General features: G+C 46.7%; 1 protein-coding gene across 1 annotated transcript; it reads left to right on the top strand.

Annotated features, from left to right (window-relative positions):
* The first annotated feature begins 11,206 nt into the window (after positions 1-11,206).
* Positions 11,207-15,637, top strand: LOC144826628 (beta-1,3-galactosyl-O-glycosyl-glycoprotein beta-1,6-N-acetylglucosaminyltransferase 3-like). Its single transcript, XM_078685158.1, has one exon. It carries the CDS (start codon positions 12,195-12,197, stop codon positions 13,512-13,514), a length of 1,320 nt encoding a protein of 439 aa, XP_078541284.1. The 5' UTR covers positions 11,207-12,194; the 3' UTR covers positions 13,515-15,637.
* Positions 15,638-15,874: the final 237 nt, after the last annotated feature.

Raw genomic sequence — 15,874 nt, 5'->3', positions numbered from 1 at the left:
GTGCTCCACAAGTCCCATGCCCAGTGCTGTGGAAGTATGGCCACCTGCGGCGCACATTCGGTGCTGCACAAGTATCGGTGCAGCCATTGCATATTCGGTGCTGCGCAAATATGGGCACCGTTGCATGTTCGGTGCTGCGCAAGTATTGGCACCGTTGCATGTTCGGTGCTGCGCAAGTATTGGCGCCGCCTGGCTGGAGGATTTCGGCGCCGGGCCGGGGGCTGGGAAACCTCCTATCCATGGAGGTGGGAGAGGCTCGTCCGCGCCGCCTCTCCCTCCCAGCCCAACTTGGACAAATTTCTGCAGAGGTATTTGTGATGGCCGGACTGGGGCTGGGAAGCCTCCTACCTGTGGAGGTGGGAGAGGCTCGTCCGCGTCGCCTCTCCCTCCCAGCCCGACCAGGACTAATTTTCGTGGAGGTATGTACAGGACATCCCGCCGCCCAGAGTTGTCGCAGCCATTGTTCATGATAGAAGTGGCGCCGGTCGTGCTGCTGCGGTCATTACGGAGGGGAAAAGAAAGAAGTGTCCCGTCCTTCTCTGGGCCGGGCTTCCGGTGGATGTCGGCCGGACGCCCCTGGCTTTGGCCCCGTGAACGGGTTCCTTGGGTTATCGGCTGCAGCCGGATCCAGCTGGCCCCAGTCCCTGGCCATTGGTGGCCGGACGGGGGGAACATGTGGCGGGACTACCTGCAACTGTCACGTGCCACCGTGGCCGGACCGCTGGCCCCTGTCTCTCCTCTGGCTCCCCCATATGTTAAGATTTCCTGGCCGAGTGTTGGCAGCAGGACCCGCCTTATATGGGTTGCCGCCGGTTGGGCGTAGCCGTAACCCTGCCCTACTTTGGAAGGTTCCAGAATGGGGGGTGTTCTGCTGACTTTTATTTTCTACAGTTTACCGTTCATGTATTGTTAGTGTTTCTTGCTTGTTATGTTAAATAAAAGTTCGTGTTCATCAGTGGCCTATTGATTTCTTTTTCCCATTCCTTTCTTTCCAGGTTGTTTCATGCTAAAGTTTCTATTAACAGAGGTTAAGGAACACGGAAACACAGGCAGAGGGATAACGTAGATTCATGCCTCACGTACACACAAACTCAGACGGGGAGACAGTACAAGTATGACACACAAAGACCCAAAGACAAATATAAAACAGTTATTGGCCATAATTATCTCTTTCTGTCTGTTGATTTAGAGCTAGACTGGGTTCCCGTCTTATTATTGTCCGATCTATGAAAACTCGAACATGTCACTGAAATCGGTCTGGCGAAATCTGTGCCATCGGGCATAATCAAATGTGGTGGTTCTATCTGGCCTGACCATGTCAGTCTGATTCTTCTTTGTCTCGCGCTTTTTCCCTTTCTTCCGGACTGTTATTCCTGTCGGCCCTCTGTTCCTACTCTCGCTCAGTAAAGTCGGGCATTGGGCTTTCCAGTGCCCGACATATTTATAAAAAGCACATTGGTCTTGCCCTAAGTCTGGCCGTCCTGTGCGTAGTGTCGGGGGATTACTTTCGGGTCGTTGTGCCCAGGGGTTGTCCTGTTGATATATTCCTCTACCTGCTCTGTCCTCGTCTCTTTTCTTTCGCTGCATTGCTTCTTTGCGCCACATACCGAGACTGTTGAGCATAATAGGCGTTGTCTTATTATTACGAAGGGCTATTTCTAACGTTTCTATTTTATCAAGGTCGAAGGATCCTACCAGTGGCCACTGTTTCTCTTGATTTTCTTTGGTATACCTGTGCCACAATTTATTATAGGCTATGGTAACTAATCCATAGTTTATGAACATGTCTTTATTAGGGGTGCCTTCCAGCGGAGCTATATGATCCACCTCTAATAAACGGTCCGGGCTGAACCAGCTATCAATCAGTGGGGAGAAGACAGACATGACGGCTCGCAACGAGGGACAAAAAGTCAGCACTGCCTATCTTATCACTGTGTGCAAAGACTAGACAGAATATTTCTATTCTACGTTGTTTGCAGGCAGTGAATACCTCATGAACCAATAACAAAACAATAAATAAATAAATGACCAGTGGGGAGAGTAAGTAGATCCGCAAAGGTCTGCGTCCTCTACCCTTTCACTATCTGCAAAGGGGAACCTGTTCTTTCCTGTTTGTAGACAGAGAACCTCCAGAAAACAATCTGCGAACGGTAGCTCGGGGTCAAAAAAACCAGTTAATCAGTGTGGGAGAGGGAATCTCCCGAAAACCGTTAATAAATAATCAATTCAGTGGGGGAGAAAAATAGGCACGATGGCTGCATTACCTATCCTTCACTGTTTGCAAAAGGGAAAGAGCCTACTGTTTCTCCGTGTGCAGACAGTGAATCTCCAAATAAGTCAACAAAGAGTAATACTAGTATTTTCTGAACAATTAAACAATCATTTTGTAGTTCGTCGTGTTTACACGACCTTACCCGGACCGTATGGACAGTTTCTTGTCTTCCGAATCCAGCGCCGATCGTCCTCTTTTCCTCGTATTCCTCGCAGCACTCCTAATGGTTCCCAGTCAGGACCGTAGATCACTCGAGAGAGGTCTGTTCGGAACTAGTGAAGTTCGGATGATCGGCTGCCAGACGAGGGTCTATTGGGCAAGAGCTCTCCCGATCGTTGCAGTCGTTCACTCTGTCGTCAGGACCTCTCCCACTGGATCCACGAGTCGCTGATGGGCCCCACGTTTGGGACGCCAATTGTTGAAACTAAGGTCAAGGGACAATCGATATTTGCCCGGCGGTATCGCCTCTTTAACCCACGAATTATTAATCAATGAAGAGGCAGGCGCTGGAGACGTGAAGGCAGGAAACAAGGTTTATTCTCTCCGGAGGAGAACACATCAGTTCGGACAGTAAGTATCGTCAGGAGGTGCTCTAACTGCATCTCTGAGGCCTGGCCTCTTATATACAGGTTTACTGCTTTATTACATATAACACATTCTTGGTAATGCTTTGATGTACGGAAAGACATTCTCGGAATCCCCGCTCCAAGCCCGTTCCCACACACATTTACAGTTGAAGTCCCCACCCTGGTCACAACAGGTGATGAATATCGCGCAGCTGGACATTCCGCCGATTCACGGAATGTGGGGGTTTGATCGGATCTCATAGGGTGGGGGCTTTGATCAATTCGGGGGTCCTTTGATGAGGGAAGCTTTCTACTGTACGGGGAGGGGCAATAAACAGTATCGGCAGAGCTAGGTGTCGGCCTGGGAACGAGGAAGACAAACGGGCACAGGAAAAGGGGTTTTTGCATCAAAGGGCCTGGGACCGTGAAAGGAATGAAGGGAGGTGTCGCGCCGGGAACAGGATGGGGCTCTGAGGCAGAGCTGAGCTGGAGAGGGGTTTATGACCCAAGGCATGCGAGAGCGGGGGGGGGGGTTGTCAGTGTGCGGGCTTTGCGAGGGTGAAGGGCTATGCTGGGGGCCAGTGGCGTGCAGAGGGTGGTTCTGATCGAGGCACCTAAAATGGCGGGTGCGCACGACAAAAGTGTGGCATCCGGGGAAAAGGCAAGATGGCGCAGATAATGTTTACCAAAACATATTAATTTTCCACAAGAGAGATATGAGTATGGGGAGACTGTGGGGAGATGTCTAGCCCAAAGAATGCGGGGGCGTCAGACTGCGCAGCGTATAGCGTCTATAGAAAATAGCCACGGCGTTCTAGTTGAGACATCTGAGGGTATTCTTCCGGTATTTCACGATTATTATACGGAACTTTATACTTAAGAAGACCTTTCTCTAGATTCGATTGATCAGTTTGTCGATAGATTTGACTTACCTCAGTTGGACTCCATATATAAAGAAGAGCTAGAAGCGCCTATTACAATACAAGAGCTTGAGACTGCACTTAAGGACTTGACTCTTGGGAAAGCTTCTGGCCCCGATAAACTCCTTTTAGAGATATATTCTTTGTTTTTTCCTATTATTAAAGCAGACATGTTGGCGACATTTGTTTACGCTCAAGCAGGAGACCCCCCTCCATCGTGGGATGATGCAAGTATAATTGTATTTAAAAAGAAAGACAAGCCCCTGCATCTTCCAGGGTCTTATCGGCCTATTTCACTCATCAATGTAGACGCAAAATTATATTCTAAAACTCTTGCGAACCGGCTGATTCAGGTCGTACCTGCATTCGTTTCTGATCAACAACATGGCTTTCTCCCTGGTCGTGGTATGATCAACCATATACACCGCGTTATCGCAGTCTTGGATTATGTTGCGGCAACTCATGGGAACGTTGAATTGGTGTTTTTGGACGCCGAAAAAGCGTTCGATCTCGTCACGTGGGCATTTTTATGGGCAATTATGGTTAAAATGAGGTTCAGACCCCGATTTTTACACGCTATACAAGTTATGTATAGACGCCCCAGGGCTAAGATCTGTTTGTCAGGCCAGGAATCAGCATTTGTTAATATTACTCGGGGTACACGGCAGGGCTGCCCGTGTTCGCCGTTATTGTTCGCCATGTATATTGAACCACTTCTACAGATGTTGGCGACATCTCAGCGTATACAATCTATGGTGTTGCCTGGGGGCAGTATACGTGTGCTAGCATACGCTGATGATGTTGCTGTTATGTCATCTGATCCAGAATCAGCCCTACTCGAGATTGAAAATCTAACACAAGAGTTTGGTAATGTGTCGGGGAACAAACTTAATACATTGAAAACCCAGGTCATCTGCTCTACAGGACTCTGTCACAATGACTGTTGTGTCACTCCCGAGGCTAAATACCTTGGTATTAAAATTAGGGTGTCGCTTCAAGAGCTGGTTATGGTGAATTGGACTGATATATTGCAATCTGTTAAAAACCAGCTAGAAAACTTGAATGTTTACATCTGTCATTGGTTGGGAGGCGCAATGTTTTAAAAATGTCTATTTTGCCTAAAGTACTTTATTATTTTCGGTTGGTACCATTGGAGCTGTCTGCTGTACAACTGAGGAAATTACAAGCTATAGTTGATAGGTTTTTATGGGGGTGGAAATCTCCGCGTAGGGCTTCTAAATTTATGACACTCCCACTTTTGCGCGGTGGGTGGGGCGTTCCAAACTTTGCATTATATTATCTGGCTTGTCTTCTGCAAAATATTAAAAGTTCTGTTATTGGGGGGATTCCACCCGCATTTGAGAGCCCTGATATTTTTTCTCTTCTACTCGGTCCTCAATCACGACAAATGTTGCTCCTTTTTTTAGAACCAAGCTATTATAAAAGAACCAGATTCAAATTAGCATTAGCGGCCTTTAAAGGATGGCGCCCAATCCGTAAAATTATATCTTTGGGACGTATTAATTTCTATACTCCACGTGACTCTGTAGAATTGTTTCCTCCAATATTCTGGGATCGTAAGATGCGTACATGGGGGGAGAAAGGCGTTGTGTGTTGGTTCTATGTTTAAAGATGGCACAATGGCCACATTTCATGAGTTGAAAGACAAATATACTGTTTCTCAGCACGACTTTTTTAAGTACTTACAACTATGTGATTTCATCTTTAAACACCAAAGTATCTTACCTCTATGTCCTAATGATTTTATGGAAATTCTAAAAAAGCCGTTACGGATTGGTACTCTATATAATTATTTGTTGAATACAAAGCAGGACGATATGGGGTTACAGGAGTCTAAATGGTGTATTAGATTGGGTATTCCTGCAGTACCCTTTCAAGATTCTATTAATATGGCTGCTAAAATCATTTTGTCTGCCAATTTACGATCGCAGCACTACAAAACTTTATTTAATCTCTATCACACACTGGCTAAAATGCTGAAATGGGGCAATGCCTATAATGGGAAATGCTTTAGGTGTCAATCTGACATGGCTGATATTGTACACATTTTTTCTGATTGTTCAGTGTTAAAACCATTTTTACATCTATTGAACAATTTCTATCACACATTCTAGAGTGCGATGTGGTAATCTCCAGAGAGTTGATTATGTTTGGTTTATCTAATCACACTGATTTTTTTCTAGGATATTATAAAAATAGAAATCTTTTATTTATGGATGTGGCCGTAGCTCGCCTACACATTTCTTCAATGTGGCTGAAACCGGAAGCACCGGTATATGAGATGTGGAGGGCAAAGTTCTATAATGTTTTTTATCTAGAATATAACCTGTATCGTATCAAATCCCTTAGGAAAATGCAAAGGGGGATCAAAATTTGGTAGGCAATGATTGATTATTTGGGCCTGTTAGAGTGATTATCTGTCCGATCGTTTATGATGGTATTGTATTACTTTTTCTTCTTTGTTTATTTGTACAACAAACCTTAATGTATAGATGTCCCTTTGTGCTCCATCGTATTTTGTATCTGGCTTTGAACTGAACTAATAAAAAAAAAAAAAGAATGTTCAAATTATGCCCACTGACATTCAGCTGGCTTGTCGTTTCTGAGGCCAGAGGGCCAAAGGGGACCGCAAATCACTGCTTCTTCTACCCACACCTGAGCCCGCAAGTCACGCTCTCCTCCTCTTACCTCTATACATCCCTGAACCCTCAGAGCTCTCCCATAGGCAAGATGTATTGCCTTTGCCGAAGTTTATTTTTCCCCTGCAGTGACTCCGCCATGTAGGTGAGAGCTATTTCCGGGGGAATATTTCTGGCTGCATTGCAGACATCTTTTTATTAGGCAGCCTGGCTGCAGCTGGTGTAGTTGACGCTTTGCCTCCAAAACATTGGTGCTTTGTCGCTCGGGGCGTCTAAAATGAAATAGGACTCTGATTCCACACAACAAGCATTTGCAATGCAATTAGTCTTGTCTTTGGGGGCTTATATGTGTTTACCCATGCAGCACATTATTGTGGGTACTGCACCATTTACTGTTCTAATGTGCATGAAGCAGGGTAAGGATTCAGTTTCACAGGCTATCACTAGGTGTCCCTTGCGACCTCTTTTCACCACATAAGGTACTGCACCCTTTTTTACAGGTTTAATTAACAAAAGTAATCAGTGCAGCGATCTCGAGGTGGGGCGGCAAGCAGTGGTGTGGGGGTTGTGGGGGCAGATGGCAAAGGGAGATTAAATGAGGGCACTGCAGTGCAACTGAAGCAGAAATTTTACAAATGAGCAGTGGCCTCAGAAGGATGGTGGTGGCCTGCAAGCAGTGTTGAGGGAGGGGTGAGGGGGAGGCACGGGGAGATAAACGGATGGCAAGGGGCCTGAAAGCAGTGTTGTCGGCAGGGGAGGCATGGAGAGATTAAGGGACTTCAAGCGGACCGAAGTTTTATGCACAGGTAAACAAAATATGTATCAAGCAGAGACAGGCCAACCAAACAAAAAATAGTGCTCTAAAAGGAGACCTACATGAAGAGTAAGAACATATATAACAGGGGCAGTCCTCATGGGAGGATACAAAATTACAAAAGGAGGGACTACTAAGTGTATTCACCAATGAAAAGCCAGCATTTATAACGGGCAGTAATAGGAACCAATGAAAAAGATGGGCATTTTTTTAATCCCATATCCTAGTTTCATCATGTCTCCAAGAGACAGCGCATGCGGCACATGCGCTGCCTAGGCGAGACTTAAAAATAAAGACTCAAATAGAGTAAACTGACCATAAAGAAGACAGCGAAAAGACAACAAAATGAAAGTAGGGATGAAACAAATTAAGCTAAAAAGTGTAGGCCCCAAATGGGACTACCAAGAAACACCATATCTGTGGGGCTTTTTTTGCCCCACTCCAGAAGCAACAGCCTTATATTCCATTTGCATTTGCATCATTAGTCTTCTTCATTATCCATTTTCACTCAAATTTTTACACTAATCCTCTTTGGTTAACCTCATGTTTTAAATCCTTTTTCAGCATTTTCTCGTGCAAGGGAATGCTAATTTTCAAAGTTTCGTATGTCTTGGTGGGCCCTCAGAACCTCTCATCCCAAAGACACGACTGAAGCATAATTCATTCATAGCAGTTTATTAATTTCCAATGCATTTCGAACCTTGTTGGTTCTTCATCAGGGATCAAACTGCAAATAACAAATAAAACATGTCTTACAAACACATCTTAAAAAACCATCATGCTTATGTTACGTTTTCTGTCATTTACCCTCCATATTTACGTCAGATTTTCACTTGTCTGCAACTCAATCAGTTATTAGGTTACCCGCCCTTTCCTGTGCCTTTAAACTACTCGCCTCTGTGTTCTCGCTCGTTGTTTTCCCCTTTGCTTTAAACATCCGTGGGTCAACCTCCCTTACACCCCAATCTCACCCTGCTACGCTTATGCATTTCACCGCCTTCTGTTAACCTTGAACGTCTCCGCTCACTACTTCACTGCGACGTGCCTATTCGTCTCTATATACTCCCTTTCCCATGCACTCCTGTCTATTCTTTCCCTTTTGTGGCCGCTCATACCTGCCAACTGGAGAACGTCCTTCATTCTTCAAAACTGCAAAAAGCTCACTGATTATTGAAACTCCCACCTGTCTTAAATAAACCCCTCACTTCCTCTTCACAATTGACCCACCCCTTCATTAACCCGCCCCTTCATGACACCTCTTCGCTACTTTCTTAATTTCCACCCAAAACTACATCTCCCACAATCTCCTGCACAGAAAGCGTCTCGAAGCATTATTCGAAGTTTTTAGCTACCACATCAACCTCAACAAATTGCAGCGTATCCGATGTAAAGACAGTCTTTTTTAAAAAAAACATTATCCATTGTTACTTGTGCATTATTGGTCCTCTCCATCTGACTTTTGAACATAAACTCGCAGCGATGAATCAAGTTCTTTCTCCTTGCACGTTTCCATGTTTTCTCTGATCTTTTAAAAAACTCAAGTACATTGGGTGCAAAACTCCACTGGGCTGAACATTGATACCTACACATAAACTCGGGTTGCACTCCGTTTTTGCTGAAAAAGGATTTAAAACATGAGGTTAACCAAAGAGGATTAGTGTAAAAATTTGAGTGAAAATGGATAATGAAGAAGACTAATGATGCAAATGCAAATGGAATATAAGGCTGTTGCTTCTGGAGTGGGGCAAAAAAAAGCCCCACAGATATGGTGTTTATGTTCGACACGTGCAGTGTGGGCTGGCACGAAAAGCAGTGAGCACGCCGCTTAAGTTGAAAATATGGATTACATAAAAAGTGGGAATAAGGAAGAAACATTGGTGGAAAGAAAAACGGAGTGCAACCCGAGTTTATGTGTAACTACCAAGAAACAACCAGACCCAGGCATGCTTCTTTCAATTCAAATATCCACCCACAGACACAAACACGTCCGTCCACCCACCAATAGCCATGAAGCCATGCACACTCATGCAACCCGTTGAGAGGGTATAACACGGAAATCCTCTGTGTAGAAAAGAGAGACTATGTGGAATTGAAAAAGAGAGTGGATAGACCAACCACGTGCTCACCCACTTGCACCAATCCATCTACCCACCTACATATTCATTCATGAATCCACCCCATTCATTCGTCTATCCATCAGCCCCTATACATTCATTTATCTGGCCCTACACCTAAAGCCATCAATACAGGCAGGCATGCGTCCGCCCACCGACTCACAGTATAACCACACACACTCATCTCTCTATTCACCAAAACACTCCTCAATTCACACTCCTTCCTTCATCCATCTATTCACCCATTTCCATGCATCTATCCACACATTTGTACCCATGATTCCATTCACCCATTGATAATGATGCATTCATTTATCTATTCATTGCTCCATATCCGTTTTCTAGCTGCACAATTATGCATACATTCATACACCGACCCACAGCTGTGTAATTATCTTTCTATACAACCTGTCAGTCTATACAGTCATATACATGTATCATCTTTGTAACCACTCAGGTGTATATCCATTGATGCATCCCCACATGCATTCAGGAATGCATGCAGTATGTCTGTGACCCTGTGTGTGCTTGCATTTGTGTTATTTGTGACTGTCTTGTTGTGCGCCTGTGCATGAGTGCTTGTGGTCATACACGTTTTAAAAGACATACCTATTGACTTTGCCAGCGCTTTTTTGTGAGCTACCCAGCCCTGATTTCGGTGAGCGTTCCCTGTAAAACGAAAGGTTCAATGTCACTCTTTTAAAAGAATTCTTTACCGGCACGTAGGAGTCATCGCTAAGGAGAGCAGCAGGTGAGAGCGAGTGACGTCAGAGCAGAAGGACCCGCCTCCTGGCAAAGATCTCAGCACGACGTCGGATTTTCTGACACTCTTCCTTGATCAGTGTCGCTCACGCCCAGCCAGGGTGCGGATGTTAACTATGCATCACTGAAAGTATAATCGCTGTTTATCTTTCGCGGATGAGTTGCCAAACTTTCTATCCCTGCCAGAGCCACATAACTGATCGTCGTTGTGCTTTTCTTGTTCTCAAAGTGTGACGCCCGCGAGAAGGAAAGAAGATATCCGTCCTTGGCGTGTCACAGCTGCAGACGCACGCACTGCTGCTGTTACCACTCCGAGGGAGGAGTGGAATGGTGTGGCGGTGGTTAAATCCGAGTTAACCCTCTAGCCAAGACAGGTGGGGGTCAGTGGCATAGCCAGGACGTCAGGGGGGTGAAGGGCCTAATGCATCAAGAAAAATTGGACCCTCATGCACAGATTGGAGACATAAATAAACCCATAACCAAGGTGCAGAGGGGCCCTAAGTACCACTGCAGCTTTTGTTTGGCAGTTTTATACAGCGCGAACTCGTCCCGAAGGTATCAGAGCGCCTAACTGGAGCACCAGTTGTACTACCTTCATTTTAGGCACGGGAAGATTAAGTGACGTGCCCAGAATCACAAGATGCGTGCGCTTCCCGCCAGACTCGAACCTGGTCCCCCAGCTTTAAAGTCATCCGCTCTAGCCGTTAAGCCACGTCCCATATAGCTACATCTCTAGCGGGGCCAGGCGCGCAACACCCAATGGGCTCACGGGGCTTCAGCCCTTTAAAGACCATTTACTTAAATGTGGCTCTTGTTGTGTGTTCACCCCTTCTTACAGCCACTCTGCCAATGGTTGGGAGAATTACCCACCCCCTCCTCTCTCCCCCCTCCCCCCCAAATATTTTTCACCCCCCCCCCCGAAATTTGGCTCTAGTTGCCCGCCTGAGTGGGTCTGTATCACTGCTCTATTTCCACGCACGGCGCTACTCTCTCCTCACCAGCCTCTCCTCCTTCCTACTGAGGTAGGGTCGCTGCTCTTCGTCAGCAGTGTCTCCGCGCGCCTCGGGCGGTTGGGGTTTTGGGAATAGGGAAGTTGTACGTCACGTCATCCACGGAGCCTCGTGGCGGCACGGCACGTGCTGTCGCTGCGCGTGAGAGTGAAGCCCTGTGAAGGATGCTGCGCTGAGGGGGGAGCGGGATTCCCCACGGCCGCCTTGGGAGGGGGCACGGCGGATCCCAGAGGTGTGCAGGAAGGAGACGCCTCTATCGGAGGACTGGAAGATCCTATTGGTGCCGAGCGGGAGGGGCGATGACCGAGTGCACTTCTTTCGTAACTCGCTCATGCGTTATCGCTTAGGGCCGCGGACTGAACAAGCTATGGAGCAAGGGATGGGCGGTGACCACTGCCCCGCCCTGCGCACCTGCCGTGGCACCGTGGAGTACGTTATATTCTCTGCCGGCGTCTGCGGAGCCCCAGTAACTAACATCAGCCAGGCGGGGGGGACAGGCAGGGGAGGTCTCCAGGCTGCTCTCTACTGCGTCTATACAGCTCCAGCCTCCATCTCGTGTATGCCCCCAGAGTACCAGCCTAACCCCTGCCTGGCACCAGCCCCGAGTGCCAGCCTCCATTCTAGGTGTTCCAAGCTATACTCTCTACCAGAGTGCACCCCATCTGTGCCCCCAGAGTCCTGCCGACAGCCAGTGCGTGCCCCTCGAGCACCAGCCTGCCTACCGACCGTCCCGCCAGGTGCGCTGCCTGCATCCGTGCCTGCATGTGTGTGCAGAGAGACACTCGGCACCAGCCTTTGAAGTACCAGCCTGCATCCGAGCCGAGCCTCGAGTTCTCTTGGCTGCATCCCTTGTGCGCCTCCAAAGCAGTGCCCTCCGGACTCTGGACTGCCTCGCCAGCTGTGGGCCGGGGCAGCGGCGCGCATTGAACTTCCACACCCCGACCTCACTAATAATAACAGGGGAAACTAGAAGGTGCCATTCGCCTCGCGCTGTCTACAGGCACCACTCATACTAAATCTCTCTGTATTTTTATATTTGGACTCGACTGCCGTTTTGTTGCTTTTTTACCCCTGAAATGTATTTTTTTCGGAAGAAGACGTTTAAGCTGCAGCAGATTCTGGGGCTGCTGGTCTTGATGGTATGCGCCACCATTCTGCTGAAGGTGTACAGCTTCAGGGACTGCCAGCTGTCTGACCTGCGCACTGATGCCTGGGGTCCAGAAAGCACCATGTGCAAGAACCGCCTCTACCCACACCTGCTCCTGCCCCCCAAAGAGGGCACTAACTGCTCTCGCATCATCAGAGGCGACAAAAAAGCTCTGGATCAGGCTGCCATCCAGAGGCTTGAGGTGGGCAGGAAGTATCAGCCCACCAAAGAGAGCGATTACCTGAATCAGACGCAGGACTGCAACCACTACCGAGCAAGCAGGCACTTCCTGCCTGTTGCACTGAGCCGCGCAGAGGAGGACTTCCCCATTGCCTACTCTATGGTCATCCATAACAACATTGAGATGTTTGAGCGGCTGCTGAGATCTCTCTATGCTCCACAGAACGTATACTGCGTGCACGTGGACGCTAAGGCCCCCGAGCTCTTCCTGAAGGCGGTAAAGGCCATCGCCTCGTGCTTTGACAACGTGTTTGTGGCATCCAAGCTCGAGAGTGTGGTCTACGCCTCCTGGTCCAGGGTCCAGGCAGACATCAACTGCATGGAGGACCTGCTGAGGAGCCCCGTGCCCTGGAGGTACCTGCTCAACACATGTGGCACCGACTTCCCAATCAAGACCAATGCTGAGATGGTACGTGCCCTGCAGGTGCTGAACGGCCACAGTAGCTTGGAGTCTGAGCAGACACCAGAGCACAAGAAGAAACGGTGGCAGCTGCGCCACGAGGTGCAGAACTTCATGATTGTCAATAAGGGAACAGAAAAGGCTCCTCCACCCATAAACAGTCCTATGTTCTCTGGTAATGCCTACTTTGTGGTCTCAAGGGACTTTGTGAAGGCGTTGTTTGAGGAGCCTGTTGTCAAGAAGCTGGTGGAGTGGGAGAAGGACACCTACAGCCCCGATGAGCACCTCTGGGCCACCCTCCACCGAATGCCTGAAATGCCTGGGTCCATGCCCTACAATAAAAAGTACGAACTATCTGATATGAATGCTCTGGCACGCCTGGTGAAGTGGCACTACATGGAAGGGGATGTCAGCAAGGGGGCGCCCTACCCTCCCTGCACCGGCATCCACCGGCGTGCCGTCTGCGTCTACGGCGCTGGAGACTTGAACTGGATGCTGCAGCAGCATCACCTTCTGGCCAACAAGTTTGACCCATTGGTGGACAACATTGCAATTCAATGTCTTGAAGAATATCTCAGACACAAGGCGCTGTATGGAGAGGAGCTATGAAGATGACCGTGTCATAGCACTGGATGGACAAAAGGCATCATGATCATCAGATGGGCAACGGTCTGGCTCAGTTTGTTATTAACTACTGTCCAAAATAGACACACTGTCCAATATGTGCCACTGGTGATCTTGATCAAACGCACCTCGGCGCACAAGGTCATGTCTTTAGCACTCTTGGGACATTGGGTAGCGAACTATGAGGAACATGCAGGTGGAAAATTGTATACACAGCTAAACGACAGCTTGATGTCAGAGTAGGAACCCTTCTGTGTGCAGATGCTTAACAAGATGGCACTTTTATGGGAAGCAAGGGCAAGTACAAATGTAGTCTCTTGCCCCCTCCCTCTATGTAATATTTTAAGTAAATACAAACTCATGGAGTGAGTGGGGGAGGGATGGAGCGGCAATGAGGAAAGGAGAACAGCAATTATAAGTTGAGGTGTAAAGAGGCAACAATTGTAGAGTGGTGGGGAAGGCGTGGAATAGTAACGAAGGAAGGATTAGAGTGGCAGCAAGGAGAGAAGTGAAATTTTCCCAAGGGAAGGAGTTAAGGAATGATGAGAATAAGAAAAAAATGGAGTAGGCAGACAGGAGAGTAGGACAAAGAGTTAAGTATTAGGAAAGGAGTAGGATAGGGAAAATGCGAGATTTGAAGAAGAGTGAGGAGTCAATAAATGCGGCAGGGAAGGAGTTAAGGTGTAATAAGAGGGGAAATAGGCAAAGGAGGGAGAGGTGACTGTGGTAAGGAAACAATGGGGTTAGCAGGATGGGACTGTCCACAAAAAAATGAAATACTGGTAAAACAGTGGGTTGGGGAAGGTACGAAATTGGTGGAAGAGCGAGGAGTAGATAAAGAAATGTGGCATGGAAGGAGTTAAGGCGTAATAAGAGGGGGAAATAAGCAAAGAAGGGAGCAGTGGCTATGGTCAGAAAGCAAGAGCAATATTGGGAAAGAGCTGCAGAGTACCAAAGAAAGAACTGGATGGAGAAGAAGTCAGAGGAAAGAGTGGAGAGCAGCATAGAGTGCATGTAGTTGAGTGCGGCTGAGGATATGAGTGTTAGGAAACTGGGAAGAGTGTAATATTGAGAACAATATGGGCTCTGACATTGTTCTTTAAATTGATTAAATATAGTCTCGGGTTTAATCTGTTTTTGCTGTAGCAAAAAAAGGCACTTGCTGTAAGTTTTTTATAAAAATGTAATTGGCATGAGTTGGGCAATCATCGAGATCATGGCAAAGGATGGGGGTTTTGAAAAGAAGATTAGGATGGGAAGAGAAGGGAAACAAATATGTCAGAAGTAATTTATTCAATAATACAGCAGGTTGAAAGGATTGTTGCTCACACAGTGATGCCGGTAATTTATTTAACACAGATACTTGAACTCCTGCAATAACAAAGCCTGACCTTCCCAATACCGCCAACTACGGGTTTATCCAACACTCAGTTGCACTAATTTTGCATAAAATATTATGAAAAATGATAGGTCAGAATGTTGAACAAAAAATAAAAATATGAAGTGTGAAAGGATAAAAAAATGGGAACATAGCCGTATTTCACCACATTGTTTTAAGACAACCCTAGCTATTTTCTAAATGCTGTATATATTTTTCCCTTTTTCTGTCCTGCTGACATTTTATAAAATGTTTATAATGTTTCATAGTACACTTTTGAGTGTTTCACAGATTTTGCATTTTTTTAGTCGGTTAGATAAAATCATTTGCCATGCAAACACAGTCATAGCTGCTTTTTATTTATCTGTTTAGAAAACCTACCTCAAGCCAGAACACGATATAATAATAATATGATTTAAAAGAACAAGCATTATTTAGAGGTACACACTTTGTGCTTCATGCAACAGGCACACATACAAACCATAGGGCTATCTGAGGGTGAGTGAGTGGCATCTGCCAACCCTAGATTGTCTTCAAGACTGCATGGACACCCTGCCTCGCAACATCATTGGAATGAAAATTATGTTTTTATCTTGTTGTACTGATATTGTTCACAGTTTATGTCATAACAGACATCTAATGCATCTTGATGAAGTTAAAGCTCTGTGGTATTATTAGCATTTGGTTTTAAACTGAACTTAAATTATTAAAACAAGCCGTTATAAATACATAATCTTGAGCACTGACATCTATTTTTTCTCCTGATCGTCGTCTGTGGTACATTTCTGTTCTGTCCTGGAGTCAATGTCCCAGTTTTATGTATAAGGAAGTTTATGGATGGGAACGTCCCCAGCACGGTGTACAGTCGGGTGACCCTGCCTCCTAGGGCATGTATCTGGTATCCAGGGTTTCTCATATTGACACTAGCCTCACACTAACCTCGTGTGTGCACAGAGGCCAAGGCCTG

Source organism: Lissotriton helveticus, chromosome 3_2 (genome assembly GCF_964261635.1).
Source record: "Lissotriton helveticus chromosome 3_2, aLisHel1.1, whole genome shotgun sequence".
Classification (NCBI taxonomy): domain Eukaryota; kingdom Metazoa; phylum Chordata; class Amphibia; order Caudata; family Salamandridae; genus Lissotriton; species Lissotriton helveticus.
Note: the sequence above shows the minus strand (reverse complement) of the source record. Positions and strands in the feature narration are given on the sequence as shown.

Excerpts from the sequence above, each read along its gene's own strand:
- LOC144826628 (XM_078685158.1), top strand. The coding sequence starts at position 12,195 with ATGTATTTTTTTCGGAAGAAGACGTTTAAGCTGCAGCAGATTCTGGGG.